The sequence below is a fragment of the Dermacentor albipictus genome, chromosome 9, assembly GCF_038994185.2.
Source record: "Dermacentor albipictus isolate Rhodes 1998 colony chromosome 9, USDA_Dalb.pri_finalv2, whole genome shotgun sequence".
Taxonomy (NCBI): domain Eukaryota; kingdom Metazoa; phylum Arthropoda; class Arachnida; order Ixodida; family Ixodidae; genus Dermacentor; species Dermacentor albipictus.
In genome coordinates, this window is record NC_091829.1 from 65439794 (window position 1) to 65454525 (window position 14732).

Below are 14732 nucleotides of genomic sequence, written 5' to 3' on the forward strand. Positions count from 1 at the left end.
CATGGAGTATAATTGTACTATCTGCCACAGACAATCTTTAAAAAAAATTTGATAGTGTTCGCTGAAACCTCCTGTGTATCTCCTTGAGCAGCTCCACAATATCATCTGTGCTTTCGGGCTTGAGTATATCCCATAACAATTGCCGGCATGTCTACAGTGTCGGAGACTCCCTTAATATCTATAAATGCTATCCTTAAAAGTCTATTCTGAGTAGGGGTGTTCGAATATCCGAAACTTTCAAGTAAGGAATCGAATAGTGCCTTATTCGATTCGGTTTTCGAATTCGGTCTTCGAATCGGATAGTCACTATTGGTAAATGCGAATATTTTTCGAATATTTCGAAACGTCAATCGTGCCCAAATTAACATAAAACTGGAGCAAAAGTACGGTAAATTTTCACCCCCGCGAGCATAGCATAGAGTAAAACATAGTGAGCTTGCGTAGTGGAGCAGGCTATGCCACTCAGGTAGCCATACTTTACGGGCTGCACAGCGGTCATTCGTACTCTCTGAAGAGCCCTGCGTATGCGAAGAACCTAGTTGTTTACTCCTAATGCTTCATTTGTACTTTTAATAAACAACGCTTCCTAACGTACTGTGTAATCACAAAAACTTGCTAACTTTAAGTATACTGAAATGTGAAGATCGTTTTATATAAATTGTGGCTATTTATTATTCAGAAAACAGTCGAAACAAATTCGATTCGATTCGATTCCCTTCTGGCACTATTCGATTCGTATTCGATTCGGTCTCAAAAATGACTATTCGCACACCCCGAATTCTGACCTATTGAAATCTGCATGCACGAAAAGAATTATGGCGTTTTACGTGCCAAAACCATGATTTGATTATGAGGCACGCCATAGTGTGGGACTCCAGAAATTTCGACCACCTGGGGTTCTTTAACGTGCACCTAAATCTAAGTACACGGGTGTTTTCGCATTTCACCCCCATCGATAAGCGGCCGCCGTGGCCGGGATTCGAACCCGCGAACTCCGTGCTTAGCAGCCGAACACCACAGTCACTAAGCAACCACGGCGAATTAAATCTGTGTGCACTGAGTTAGTAGAAATATATTATCCTCTAAGCGACTGCACAGTCTGCACCAATTCCGTAGTTCCCTCAGTATGTGCTTTTAGAGCGCGACTATTATATAGGCGCCCGTTCCTTAGCTTAGCGTCGGCGTCCCTCGCCGGCGTCCCTCGGCGTAACCGAGCGAACGGGCACAGCGAAGCATGGAACAGCGAATGCGGAGCGCAGCGGGGGATGAAAGACGGCGACAGCGAAGAGAGCGCGAGGAGGAAAGCGGAGGAGGAGGGTGTGGCGAAAGCGAGAGAAGCAATGCGTAGTGCCGCGCAAGGCAGGCTCTGCGGCGGGCGACGACCGCTACGAGATGGCGCCAGAGTAGCGCGCCGTCGTCTGTTCACCGATGGCGTGCGGCGAGCGCTCACACCGACACTATATGTGGAAACAAAGCGCTGTGTGAGCGGAGGTCTGTCTGCAGCGGCTGCCGTGAATCGCGCCCACGCGTCGACCACGCACCGCCTCTCGCGAGCGAGGCAGTCGCTCCATACTTCGTTCCGTTTGCAACGCACCGCACGAAACAGATCGTCCGCGTAAGCCAACATATTGTTAAACGAAGACACGTATAGAACTGAGCTCAAATTTCGCTTTAGGGAGTATAGTAATCGTCGGTGATTTTCTTTTTCCACCTACTTTGACAGTTCTCATTTTATGCATTGCATTTGCGTTATAGATCACCGACTTTACTGTAACTGGCCGGTGTGAGCTCGTCTTATCCTGATCACTTTTGCCTTTGCTGATGAGGTTCATCTTGCTTTCCCGCAGGTTGCAACGAAAAAAGGTTGTAATGTTTCTTAGCACAAAGACGTAGCACAAGGGTCAGGTCATTATAATAATAATAATAATAATAATAATAATAACGTTTATTTCCTATCAAGAAAGATGGAGGAGGCTGCAGGTAAACGCCGCACGAACAAACGGCAGCTTGGCAGGGGCCCGCAGCCCCCTCTACATGGTGGCAGTAAACAAGGTTACAGGAAGAAACGCCGAAAACACACATAGGCACCGAAATGGACACAAGGAATGAACACAAAAATCATACAATGAAATCATCCATTGCCTTCGTCTTGCGCACCTCACGCAAGCACGTTTAACTGGTAACGTTTTGTAGAATTCGTGGCGGACAACCCACAACCAGCAATAAACTTCGCATAACATCCATTCCAGCAACGGGTGGGATCTGCTTCTTTTTTTAACTTCCTCCATACCACCGCACACTAATTCGAGAAGCTAGCCGCGGAGTTTGAGAAGCGGGCATCACTGGAGAACTCCGCGGTGCGATTCACAAAAGCTCCCGTTCCGAGGGAACACGAGAGCCGGAACTCCGTACCTCGAGTTGTCGCTCTCGATGAAGCCGTACGAGGAATCGTAGACGCCTTCGGGCTCGTAGGTGAAGGGGCTGCTGTTCGGCTCCGTCTGCGGCAGCATGAGACGCTCGCACAGCACCAGCAGCAGCATGCACGCCACAGGGATGGCCAGGGAGAACAGCCTGGTCCACCAGACGCGCGCCCAGAGCAGCGTCCGCTTGCGCAGCAGCGCCCACAGCACCGACACGGTGCCGGCCCTCGACGACCTGGCCTCGCACAGCTGCGCCAGGGCCTGCGAGTCTGGGACGCGATTTGGACTCCGCGGGTCAGCGCTTGCCATCCGGCCCCCCTCAAACTCTAGATCGGACACAACAAAAAGTTAAAATTAAACTATGGGGTATTACGTGCCAAAACCACTTTCTGATTACGAGGCACGCCGTAGTGGAGGACTCCGGAAATTTCGACCACCTGGGGTTCTTTAATGTGCACCTAAATCTAAGCGCGCGGGTGTTTTCGCATTTCTCCCCCATCGAAATGCGGCCGCCGTGGCCGGGATTCATTCGCGCGACCTCGCGCTCAGCGCACCATGGCCACTGAGCAACTGCGCCGGGTATCGGGCACAACTCCGACGCGGCTTATTCAAATACACGTAAAATGCAAAAAAAACGCTTTTCTGAGAACTCCTGGACCGATTTTAATGAAATGTGTCGCACTTGAGAGAGAAAGTTAAATGCTAGTGACTGTTGGCAGCGGAGTTTCGATATAGGACCTGAATTTTGTTAAAATGCTTTTATATTCGCAAGTTCGAAAAAGCAGACGCATGAAGTTCATAAATTAATAGCTCTGCATCAAGCAGAGATATGGCGGTTCCGTAAACGGAATCCATTAGATTAGTCAAAGCGAACAAATTCAATATGTAAATTTATATCTTACGTGAATCTGTTACGTTGTGTTCCAGGGTTCGGCAAAACCTGCATTTCCATATTACTGAATTTTTCTAGATTCATGTGCAACATATCAATTTTGTCTGCTTTAGATGTACTATCAGATTCCACTCCCAGAATTGTGATACCATTATTTCTTGCGGACGTACGGGGTTGTAAACTTGATAGTTTCGTTTTCTGAAGATGTGCGATTTTTGCCATATTTTAATAAAAAATTGGCCACCTAAACGAAAACTTCGAAACCCACAGTCACTATATTTTGTTTTCCTTTTAAATGCAACAAACCTCGTCAAATTTGGTGCAGTGGTTGCCGAGAAAAACGGATTCTCCTTTTACATGTATTTAGATAGGAGCACCCCAGCTAAAGCTTCCTCTTAACTACAGATACGCGCAGCTGCTGTTAAGCAAAAAGTATTACGGGGACGCGTGAAATCTCCGGCGTTTTACTGCGAAGAGGTGTTATAATCTTGGAAACAGTGCGATCCTGCTAGGCCGTCATACTTTTGTCGAGGTAGGACGTGAGGTCCTATAATAAAGCATGTCGGTGTACGTACACCTGGGACCGAACCAAAAATTTCTGGGTTTGTCCCCTGCAGTTGTCCTGCGCAACTGCGAATAGTATGAATGGGTAATAATGCGGACAGAATTACAAACAAATATAAAACAAATATTATTAGGTATCGTCTGTTGCTTTTGGCAATCATGGTTTAAAGACACACAAAAAGAAACATCAGAAGATATGAGAGACCTAAAACAACAACAAAGCTGAAGAAGTTGGTAAAGATATATAGTTTGAAGTTTCAGGTTTTGAAGTCCCTTCTCGTTATTCTCGTGTCCGTGTCTTCAGCGCCTAAACTTTCAATATGAGTAACGCTGTAGTGGATGAACTGTGAATAAACGGTTTCTGATGAATACCCGGCGCTAAGTGAATACCCAAGAATACTCAAAAGCCTGTACAGTTGTTGTTGTTGTTGTTGTTGTTGTTGTTGTTGTTGTTGTTGTTGTTGTTGTTGTTGTTGTTGTTGTTGTTGTTGTTGTTGTTGTTGTTGTTGTTGTTGTTGTTGTTGTTGTTGTTGTTGTTGTTGTTGTTGTTGTTGTTGTTGTTGTTGTTGTTGTTGTTGTTGTTGTTGTTGTTGTTGTTGTTGTTGTTGTTGTTGTTGTTGTTGTTGTTGTTGTTGTTGTTGTTGTTGTTGTTGTTGTTGTTGTTGTTGTTGTTGTTGTTGTTGTTGTTGTTGTTGTTGTTGTTGTTGTTGTTGTTGTAGCATTCTCAGTCATTGGATGCGTTCGTGAAACGCTTCTGTACTGTTTCCGTGGCACTGTTTAAACATCAACATAACGTTTGCATAATACGAGATAATACGGAGAGAAGTTTAGCTACGTGACTGTGAACGGAGCCTTTAGTAGAATTAATTTGCGAATTCAGGAGAGTTTATGCAGAGGTTTACTTTAGCTTCGGTGGAGCTTCAGCACAGTTTCGACACAACTGGTAGTCTTTTTCCACACATGGTCCTTGCACCATTAAACCCTGCACACCACTCTAAAAACGCTCGCCGACTATCAGAGTTTCGCATGAAAATACTAGTGAAACACCTGGAACTAGTGTCGGCGTAGATCTCTAGTTTGGCAGCAGGTATCCCGCCAATGAGAGAAGTGCACGGATTTGCCTCAACTTCGTCCGCACGGGTTCTGCGACTTTAGAGTTTAAGCTTACCTCGTGGTGGCCATTTTAAATAGCAGTTCTCTCTTATAGCATTAGGTCGTGTTGTTTAGCCTCTAACTACGATACTAACATATAGTTCTCGAGATATGACATTCGAGAATAATTGTATACAATTGGCAGAATACAATAGCAACGACATTTTGTGGATCTTGCGAAACATAGGATAGGTTTCGCGTGACGCATATTACACAGTGTCCAAATTAGGTTAAAAAAATGTGAACTTGCCGTCAACTTATCTCCTCCAATTACGCGTTTGCAGGCCATCGCGCAACGCAACCGCACAAAACAATAAAAAAAATAACCTTAAGGTGTGATATACCCACGACATCGAGCCAAGTCCTACAACGTTACAGGTTCTGGCTACAGTTCGCACGATGACTAAGTGATAGCAACGCCAGCATATTCACTGGTACGCTTAGCATGAAACATAGCGAGCTTGGCATGCCTGGCGTACCTCGTTTCTTTTTCGCCGCGTCTTCCTTCTCCGACTGAAGGTTAACGACGCCGTCACCGATGCTTTTCTTGGCCTTAGCCTCAGTGCCAGTCACCAACCTGCCACAACAAAGAGAAAAATAATCGCCCAACACCTGCAGGCGCCTTCTTCGCTTCGACGCGACGACACTTCAGCTTTGAAAGGAACTTCGCGAAAACAACCTTTAAAACAATGAAACGCACTCAAACTACTTAATTCGCAAAAATCAGACGACACTTGACTGGCGCTAACACAGACATGCCCGAGTCTATCCTTTCGCACGAATCGCCAGCTGTCGCGCACCCACAGTATTTGGAATATCGTTAACCAACTTGGCAACAAGCTTAGTCGAATTGATAAGCTTGACAAGAAGAAGCACAACACAGGCAAAAGTGTCGAGGACACAAGACGTCCATCTCCTCAATCCCGCACTGGTTGTGAATATGCGTTGACCAACTTCCCAAAACCTACACCTCTTCGATGTATTGGCCGACTCTCTGCATGGGTCGGCAACGCCTCAGTACATCCACACGGTTGAACTGTCACTCATCATCATCATCATCAGCCTGGTTACGCCCACTGCAGGGCAAAGGCCTCTCCCATACTTCTCCAACAACCCGGTCATGTACCAATTCTGGCCATGCCGTCCCTGCAAACTTCTTAATCTCATCCGCCCACCTTACCTTCTGCAGCCCCCTGCTACGCTTCCCTTCCCTTGGAATCCAGTCCATAACCCTTAATGACCATTGGTTATCTTCCCTCCTCATTACATGTCCTGCCTATGCCCATTTATTTTTCTTGATTTCAACTAAGATGTCATTAACTCGCGTTTGTTCCCTCACCCAATCTGCTCTTTTCTTATCCCTTAACGTTACACCCATCATTCTTCTTTCCATCGCTCGTTGCGTCGTCCTCAATTTATGTAGAACCCTTTTCGTAAGCCTCCAGGTTTCTGCCCCGTAGGTGAATACTGGTAAGACACAGCTACTATGCACTTTTCTCTTGAGGGGATAATGGCAACCTGCTGTTCATGATCTGAGAATGCCTGCCAAACGCACCCCAGCCCATTCTTATCCTTATGATTATTTCCGTCTCATGATCAGGATCCGCCGTCACTCCCTGCCCTAAGCAGATGTATTCCCTTACCGCTTCCAGTGCCTCGCTACCTATTGTAAATTGCTGTTCTCTTCCGAGACTGTTAAACATTACTTTAGCTTTCTGCAGATTAATTTTTAGACCCACTCTGTCACTACGCCTCACTAACACCAGTGACGGCCTCTATACGGCAGCTAAAAGAAATAATAAGTGTTTTGTTTGCAATCCTCTACTGAAGGGGGGGGGGGGTGCTCTATATTTTTTGAGACTTGGACTGGCTGCTGAGAACTAAACACTACTGGTAGCGTAGATGGCATTTACCGCCGGCGTATGCAGGTCGCGCAACTATTGAACACGCTTCGACTTGCCGTGCAGTGCCAATAAAGCTTTATTTGGCTGGGCACACAAGGATTCAGTAAGTAGCGAAAAAGAGGACGCTCGAGGATTGATGAAGAGCGACATAAAATATTTCTCAGAATAATGAAATACACGTCATGTATTCATTTCTTTTTCTTTCCGGTACACGTGACACCTGTCGCCACTTCAACGCAAAGAGCAATTCTCTATATGCAAGCCGCCCTGCAGTGGCGGGTTAATGTGGGGGCCACGCCTCTTTCAATTCTGCACAGAACTAATGGCAGCTCGTTAAGACTTTGCAACGGGCTCTAACTTGCCGACGTGATTACAAACGTTTGTTTGAAATGTTTCTTCCAAGATGCAGTTTGCGTGCAGTTAAGTAAAAACGCGCCCGACATACTGGTGCACGTGGTAGATGTTGTCGTCCCTAACAAAGTGAGCTCCTCGACGCTCGATCAAGAATTCGGGTGACACTGCGCGACATATTCGTCAAAAGACACGCCGAGCAAAACCCACTGTCTACAGCGTTTAGCTTCTGCTTGCAAATTCGCGAGTCATGTGGGCTAAGACAACGTAGGCAGGTGAGGATAAACACGTGGCACAGCTTCCACGTCAGCACTATTTTGACAGGTGTTCCTTGAAGTGTCGCGCTAGGCGCAGAAGTATGAACGGGAAGGTTTGATCGATCACAATAAGCCTTCGAATAAAGCGCATAAGTGGCATCTCAGGTTTGCAAAACAGAGTATATTGCGAATCCCTCTTGCGTACGAATAAGATAACAGGGAGAAAAAAATTCCCAGATTCACCTCACCAAAACGTACGATACGGGTTCGTGGGAATAGAACGCACAAGCTGAAAAACCCTTCGACGTAATCGTAAACAGGTTTCCACAGCAAGGGGCATCAGACCGGCTACGCTATAAGTGGGGAAAACGTATTAGCGAGAATAGCAGCTTGGGCTTGTTGGTTTTCCATCCTGCTAGTAACAGCGCAAAATATCGCAGTCACGTGATCGCACATCATGTGAAACAAGCACTTTTTTCTTTTATGCACTCAAGATAGCGGTTGCACGTGCAAAAGCTCAAGTTCTTTTTTTGTCAATAACAAGGACGGCGTGCTAACGCATTGATCACGAAGTCTGGTAATCTCGGCTGCCTCAATTATCTCCCGGACCAGCTGGTCATTGTGTTTCTTCAGCACTTTACAGCGTCTAAATTCTGCGGCGCAATCTTTTGAGGGGCAATCCCTGATATGTATGCCTAGATTCCTGTTAGCCTGCTCGACGCTAAGTTTATGTTCCTTCAGTCTCTCATTTGTGCATCTAGAAGTTTGCCCTATATACCTTTTTCCACATTTCAGAGGTATTGAATACACAACGGCTTCTGCGCACTCCACAAAACGATTCTGGTGATTAGTCGTGCACCCTTCCTGGTTTATCGGCTCTTCAGCATTGACGCGTCGGCAGAGGCTTTTTTGTTTTTTCGGGGCACAATGTAGTGCTTACTGCCCCGAAAAAACTAAAAAGCCTCTGCCGACGCGTCAATGCTGAAGAGCCGATAAACCAGGAAGGGTGCACGACTAATCACCAGAATCGTTTTGTGGAGTGCGCAGAAGCCGTTGTGTATTCAATACCTCTGAAATGTGGAAAAAGGTATATAGGGCAAACTTCTAGATGCACAAATGAGAGACTGAAGGAACATAAACTTAGCGTCGAGCAGGCTAACAGGAATCTAGGCATACATATCAGGGATTGCCCCTCAAAAGATTGCGCCGCAGAATTTAGACGCTGTAAAGTGCTGAAGAAACACAATGACCAGCTGGTCCGGGAGATAATTGAGGCAGCCGAGATTACCAGACTTCGTGATCAATGCGTTAGCACGCCGTCCTTGTTACTGACAAAAAAAGAACTTGAGCTTTTGCACGTGCAACCGCTATCTTGAGTGCATAAAAGAAAAAAGTGCTTGTTTCACATGATGTGCGATCACTTGACTGCGACACATGAGGCAATGTTTATAAAAAGCCGTGTTTCTTTCGGAATAAACGTTGTTGAAAGTCAGCGCTTGTGGTGTCTTCCTGTCTCGTCCCTTGTCTATATTTTGCGCTGTTACTAGCAGTATTAGCGAGGTTTTACTCGAATGCGTACTTTTTCAGTCATACTGTGCTACGATCTGCTCAGGGTTTTCTTTCTATTTGGTTTTTGAACGGCGGTGAACTACCTGGTGTGACCTTTCCACCACTTCTCTTCTCTAAGAGCCCGTACGACTACAGCAAAACTGCCCTTTAGCGCAGCTAAGCGTTCCTGACAAACAGAAGGCAGCAGAACTGATAGTTGGGCGAGTTGGTACGAATTCATAGTAAAATATTTTTGCGCGCACAGTTGACAAGAACACAGTGAAGGGGGACACACGAGCGCTTACTCACAACTATTTTATTTTCGGAAAGATACAGAACATATATACCCCAGCTATCAGAGCTGAGCATGTGCAACAAGAGTGGTCAGTTTCTGTTTCAGAACTGGTCAGAACTGTTTCGGTTTTACTGACCACTCTTGTTGCACATGCTCAGCGCTGATTGCTAGGGTATATATGTTCTGTATCTTTCCGAAAATAATATAGTTGTAAGTAAGCGCTCATGTGTCCCCCTTCACTATGTTCTTGTCAATTGTGCGCGCAAAAATACGTTACTATGAAGGAAACAGAAGGAGCATCTCGAAGACTCACTTGATGTAAACGTCCTCGAGCGTACAGTACGACAGGCTCATGACTGAGATGCCCAGGATACTCCGCCTTTTCTCCAGGTACTGAAGCATCGCAGTCATCTTCGTTGTTTTCTGCGCGAGTCAGGACGGCACAAACGCGCGAAAACATGCAAATTACTGCCACACGTGAGGGAGCTCTTGGATTATTTCATTAGCACGCGGACGCAGCAGGCACCGCAAGAAATTTGTACTTGCAGCCGCTATTAAGTAAGACACACACAGGAAAACTTATTATAGCATATTTTTTAACAATTCCAACAAACCGTTTATTGTGTATAGAAATTTGAAATGCAAAAAGAAATGTACGACGGGATATGGTTACAAACAGAAATTTATTGGGCGAAGGTTTAGAACAACGACTTTGGTTTCTGAATGCGTTGAAGCTGCTAGAAGGGCTAAATTTTAGAATGACTTTGATTTCTGAATGCGTTGAAGCTGCTAGAAGAAGCAACATCAACATCTATAAGTTGCACAGTGGAATGGAACATTCCTTCACGGTTACGTGGCTGCTGCAAGGGTACCTGTACAGTACATAATTCCCTTGATGCTTTTGTTATATTGTCAAAATTACAGATGACCACTCCCCTTAATCTCTCACTACATATATCATGTCCTGTCTAGTAGTAAATGTGCTTGTTACTGATTTCACGTTGCCCCTATCTTTAGTCCTTCCCAAACGTTCTGATGTTGTCCTTTTTAAAATTACTTAAGTTTTTTCTTAACCAGTTTCCAGTATTAAGCCAATTCCATGCGACCTCCGGATCAGATCGTGATGGCTGAACTTTCAAATTTTGTAAGCTGCGAGAGTTGCCGTAAGATCTTCAAATGAACGCTTGAACTATTTCAGGCTTCGATTTCAAACCCTGGCCTCGGTCGCTCCAACTACGGTCTCTACACAAACGTAGTTGCTAAAACTTGCACCTTGCTTCAACCACAGCATTGGCTTCCTCGTTCGAATTCCTCGAACAATAACCTCCTTCACGTGAGTTAATTTGGTGCCATGCACCACTGCTGGTCGTGCCACGGTCTTGACGTCTTACGTACGCACCTAAAATTAGAATAATATGTCGCAAGCTTTCCACTATCCAAACTTAGGCCCCTACCATCGACGATGAATTGAGCACCATTAAGATGTTCCCAGTAAAAGTAGATTATTCTCTTGTTATACGAACAGTGGGAGTTCTGCCAACTTCCTGTGCTGAGAGTCTGTGCTTCTACTCCCCAGTTGGAGTATGTTAACTCTTGTCGCGCACTTGTGGCAACCCCGCGAACACGTTTGGAAACACTGCTCAAGGACGTACGAAACAAAGCGAGTCTATGCTCGGGGCCCTACGCCACGGTGTACAAAGCCAAGTGAAGAGGTGCGTGTGAAGTGGGATCTTGGGATTGAGTTCCGATGTTACCCTCCCGTGGAAAAATACTGCTGAAAAAAAAAACATCTGACTCGTTCATCGGGACCAAATTAAGTTGACTACTTTGTGTCCTCGTCGCCTTTCTGAAACTGTTAAAGCAAGGCCATATTTGAACTCGATCTGTTGTCATTTTGATTGTTGTCTGTCTCACTTAAAAAGCCCGGCAATCATCACGGCCACCAAACTGGTCCCTCTGAACATTACTAAATAAAACATGCAGACGGATAGTTCCGGCTTCTGCAATCATTATATCTGCATCACGGGCTTTCATGTGGATCCGGTACGTTTTGAGGCACCCGTAGGGTCTAGCTGCTTCAAGTGCTACTGTTGGCATAACTACAGCTTCCGACTGTTGCCGATTTGAGGAGTTGTAAACGAGGCGTTTCTGTTCTTTCTTGCGAACACTGCGAAATTGAATCGTGGCACTTTAGCGTCGCGAATCTGCACCGTGGGCAAGAGTTACCGACAGAGAGGAGTCGAAGACCGCTTCAAGAGAAAGCCTCATTTTTCAGCCCGCACATGCAACCGACAATATAGCAAGAAGATTCACACGTGTGCGATCGACAAACGCTGTGCATGTCACACACAAATGGCGTAATGGTCACGCCTGATATATTTATAGTTTTTTTTTTCGTCCATGTTTTATAAGCTACGGCTATATGGGTAGTATAACGTAGTCCTCACCTCGGGAGTATCGCTCAAGTTGAACACCACGTCGACCTTGGTGACCCTCCTAGGCTCGACCGGTCCCATGTAGTCTTGGACGACGCGTTTCACTTCATGTTCCCTGTGGCACAGCGGATGTGACGTTCTAACAACACGCTGCATTTTTAGACGCATGTGGGCGAAAGAAACGGCGCTAAAATACAGCGCTTTCCATGAGGGGCGTCGTCGCAAGAAAAAAAAACGCCGCCATGTGCTCTGCCGACGTCATCAGGAGTCACCTAATGCTACGATACCCATCTCTCCAGAGATTCCTTACTTTTTCTTTTTTTTCTTTTTGTTTCCAGATCCACACGGAGTCGCTCCCCTTCCCTGTTGATGCACGGTACTCTGGGGGACCAAAATAAACCAATCAATAGCGTCTACATATCATATCTTTAACAACCATAATTAAAAACATGTATCACGTTTAGCGCCGCAGACCACAGAGAGCATGAAGCATACGGCGTGTCGGTAGTCGCTATCGTTAGGCTTAGGAGCCTCATTTCGAATCTGTTGTAAGCACAATGGAAGAGATGTGCTTCTGCAATTTGCTGCTGTCTATAGACAAACCAAGGCAACGTTATTACCAATTAGCTTCGAAACATGAAAAATTGGAGGACGCTTAAGCTTCGCCTTTAAGAGTGAAACGCGATAGCATTCAAAGACCCCTGACTGCTTTTCCTGCTTCCCGGCAACCGCAGCTCATGCAACCGCAACGTTTACCGGAAAACGCTGGCGGCGAATGACATGCACGAAGGGTAGCTTTCTGGTAGAAACGCGGCCTCTTGCGCGATTCGATCTCCTGGTATTGTTTTGCACATATAATATTTCAGTCTGGGAAGCGCAATCATAAAAGACATGCACTGTCGGTGTTTCTATTTTTTTCATTACATTTGTATGCGGGCTGCCGTTCCCAACATTCCGCGGAATAACTTTGTAAAGAATGAAAGACAAGGTATGAGCAACTTTGGCAGTAGAAGAGTGGTTGGGTATGCATAATTCAAAATTTGATCAGAATTTTTTTTTGTCGTAGCGATGTCCGACGCTGGACTGGACGCAGGACGCCGGACGCCGACGCCCGCTTTTCTGCGATACCGGGCCCTTAATGCTATCGCGTTAGAAGGACGGCTTTCTTATCACGATAGAAGCCTAGGAACAGGCAAGGTCAAGCATGGTCCTCATCCACACTGCGGTTTGTGTGCTCGTAAAAAAAAACGCACTGCTATTTTTTTTTCAATCATGCAGTACCAACTAGTCCGCTCTTTCAAGCTTTCATGAATTACTTAATAATTTGGGCACAGAAATACGAGGTCAATCGCGAAACGTTTTCTTTCGGGCCGGCAGATCTCGCTCCCAGTGGCGCCGCCGTATTACCCACGAACGAGGTCCTAAGCACTTCGAGTCACGCTCGCCAGGTGTTCACGCCCTATGTTGACTACAGCTCAGTTGTAGCTGCAAGCTACAACTCAGTAGGCGGAACTAAGTCTTCAGACTGAATGAGCGGTCAATCAAGAATGCAGTGCAAAATCTACGTGACGTCGAAGTGGAGACAAAGCCTTTACTAACTAGACTGATCGATGGTGCAACATGCGGCTGTATGAAGTCCAAGAGAAAATAAGCTGAGCAAGAATCAAAGCCAAGTCAAAGCCACGGAGTGCCACTCCAGACACTCTAGTTTGCACCGGATTAAAAATTATGGGGTTTTACGTGCCAAAACCACTTTCTGATTGTGAGGCACGCCGTAGTGGAGGACTCCGGAAATTTCGACCACCTGGGGTTCTTTAACGTGCACCTAAATCTAAGCACACGGGTGTTTTCGCATTTCGCCCCCATCGAAATGCGGCCGCCGTGGCCGGGATTCGATCCCGCGACCTCATGCTGTTTGCACCGGATTGTCCAATTACGCTGCGCCAGTCGTTTCGAGGCAATCAATTGGTAGCAGCTGACGCAGTCACCCCGTTAGACAAACCAGAAACGCCCGCCATGGTTGCTCAGTGGCTACGGTGTTGGGCTGCTGAGCACGAGGTCGCGGGATCGAATCCCGGCCGCGGCGGCAGCAGCATTTCGATGGGGGGCAAAATGCGAAAACACCCGTGTGCTTAGATGTAGGCTCACGTTATAGATCCCCAAGTGGGAGAAATCTCCAGAGTCCTCCACCACGGCGTGCCTCATAATCAGAAAGTGTTTTTGGCACGTGACACCCCATTATTAAATTCTACAAACACGGCGGAATCGGCCAGTGACCCCGAGTAGCGCTCCGGTCGGGCCACAAGCCGCGTCAACAAATGACTACTTCCACACACATACACACATACATGACAACACACATACTTCCATTTTTCTGATGTATCAATTATGTTTTTTCTCTTAGTCTTTATATTATTTTCGGTCTTCTTATTGTGCATTTATGTAATTAATTTATTCTGAGTGTCTAACAATGTTACAATTTTGATGCAACCACCATGTATGCCTTGTAATGGACCATCGGCCTAGTCAAGCTGTTTTCCAGCAGCTTTTAGCCTTTGGTATCCACCAGAACACTTGTAATTCTGGAAATAAAAAATCGAATTGAAATCAACCCAAAGCAGCTGTGCCATTTGCGCCCACCTGAAGTCCGCGAGCCTGCTCAGGCGCAGGCAGAAACCAGAGTCGAATTTCTTCTTGAGCCACGTGGGCGACCCGGCGCACACGACGCGCCCTTCCCGCATGACGATGAGCCGGTCGGCGATCATCTCGGCCTCCTCGATGCTCTGAGTGGTGACCAGGACGCTGTTGACGTCGGCGATCTGGCCCAGCGTCTCCCACACGTGGCTCCGCGTCCTGGGGTCCAACAGCCTCGACGGCTCGGACAGGATCACCAGAGGGAACTGCGGGCGACAGC

General features: G+C 46.4%; 1 protein-coding gene across 6 annotated transcripts in view; it reads right to left on the reverse strand.

The window, feature by feature from the left end:
* LOC135921832 (phospholipid-transporting ATPase ABCA3-like) overlaps positions 1-14732 on the reverse strand; it is a 94835-nt gene that overhangs the window by 34898 nt on the left and 45205 nt on the right. For all 6 annotated transcript variants that reach the window (XR_010570641.1, XM_070526268.1, XM_065456182.1 and 3 more), the window contains exons 14-18: positions 14459-14718; positions 11831-11933; positions 9697-9806; positions 5508-5605; positions 2413-2689 (exon numbers count right to left, since the gene is read on the reverse strand). Coding sequence is in view for 5 of the 6 variants with exons in the window: in XM_070526268.1 (XP_070382369.1) it covers positions 2413-2689; positions 5508-5605; positions 9697-9806; positions 11831-11933; positions 14459-14718 (848 nt within the window). In the remaining variant the exon portion in view is untranslated. The remainder of the gene's footprint in view (positions 1-2412; positions 2690-5507; positions 5606-9696; positions 9807-11830; positions 11934-14458; positions 14719-14732) is intronic.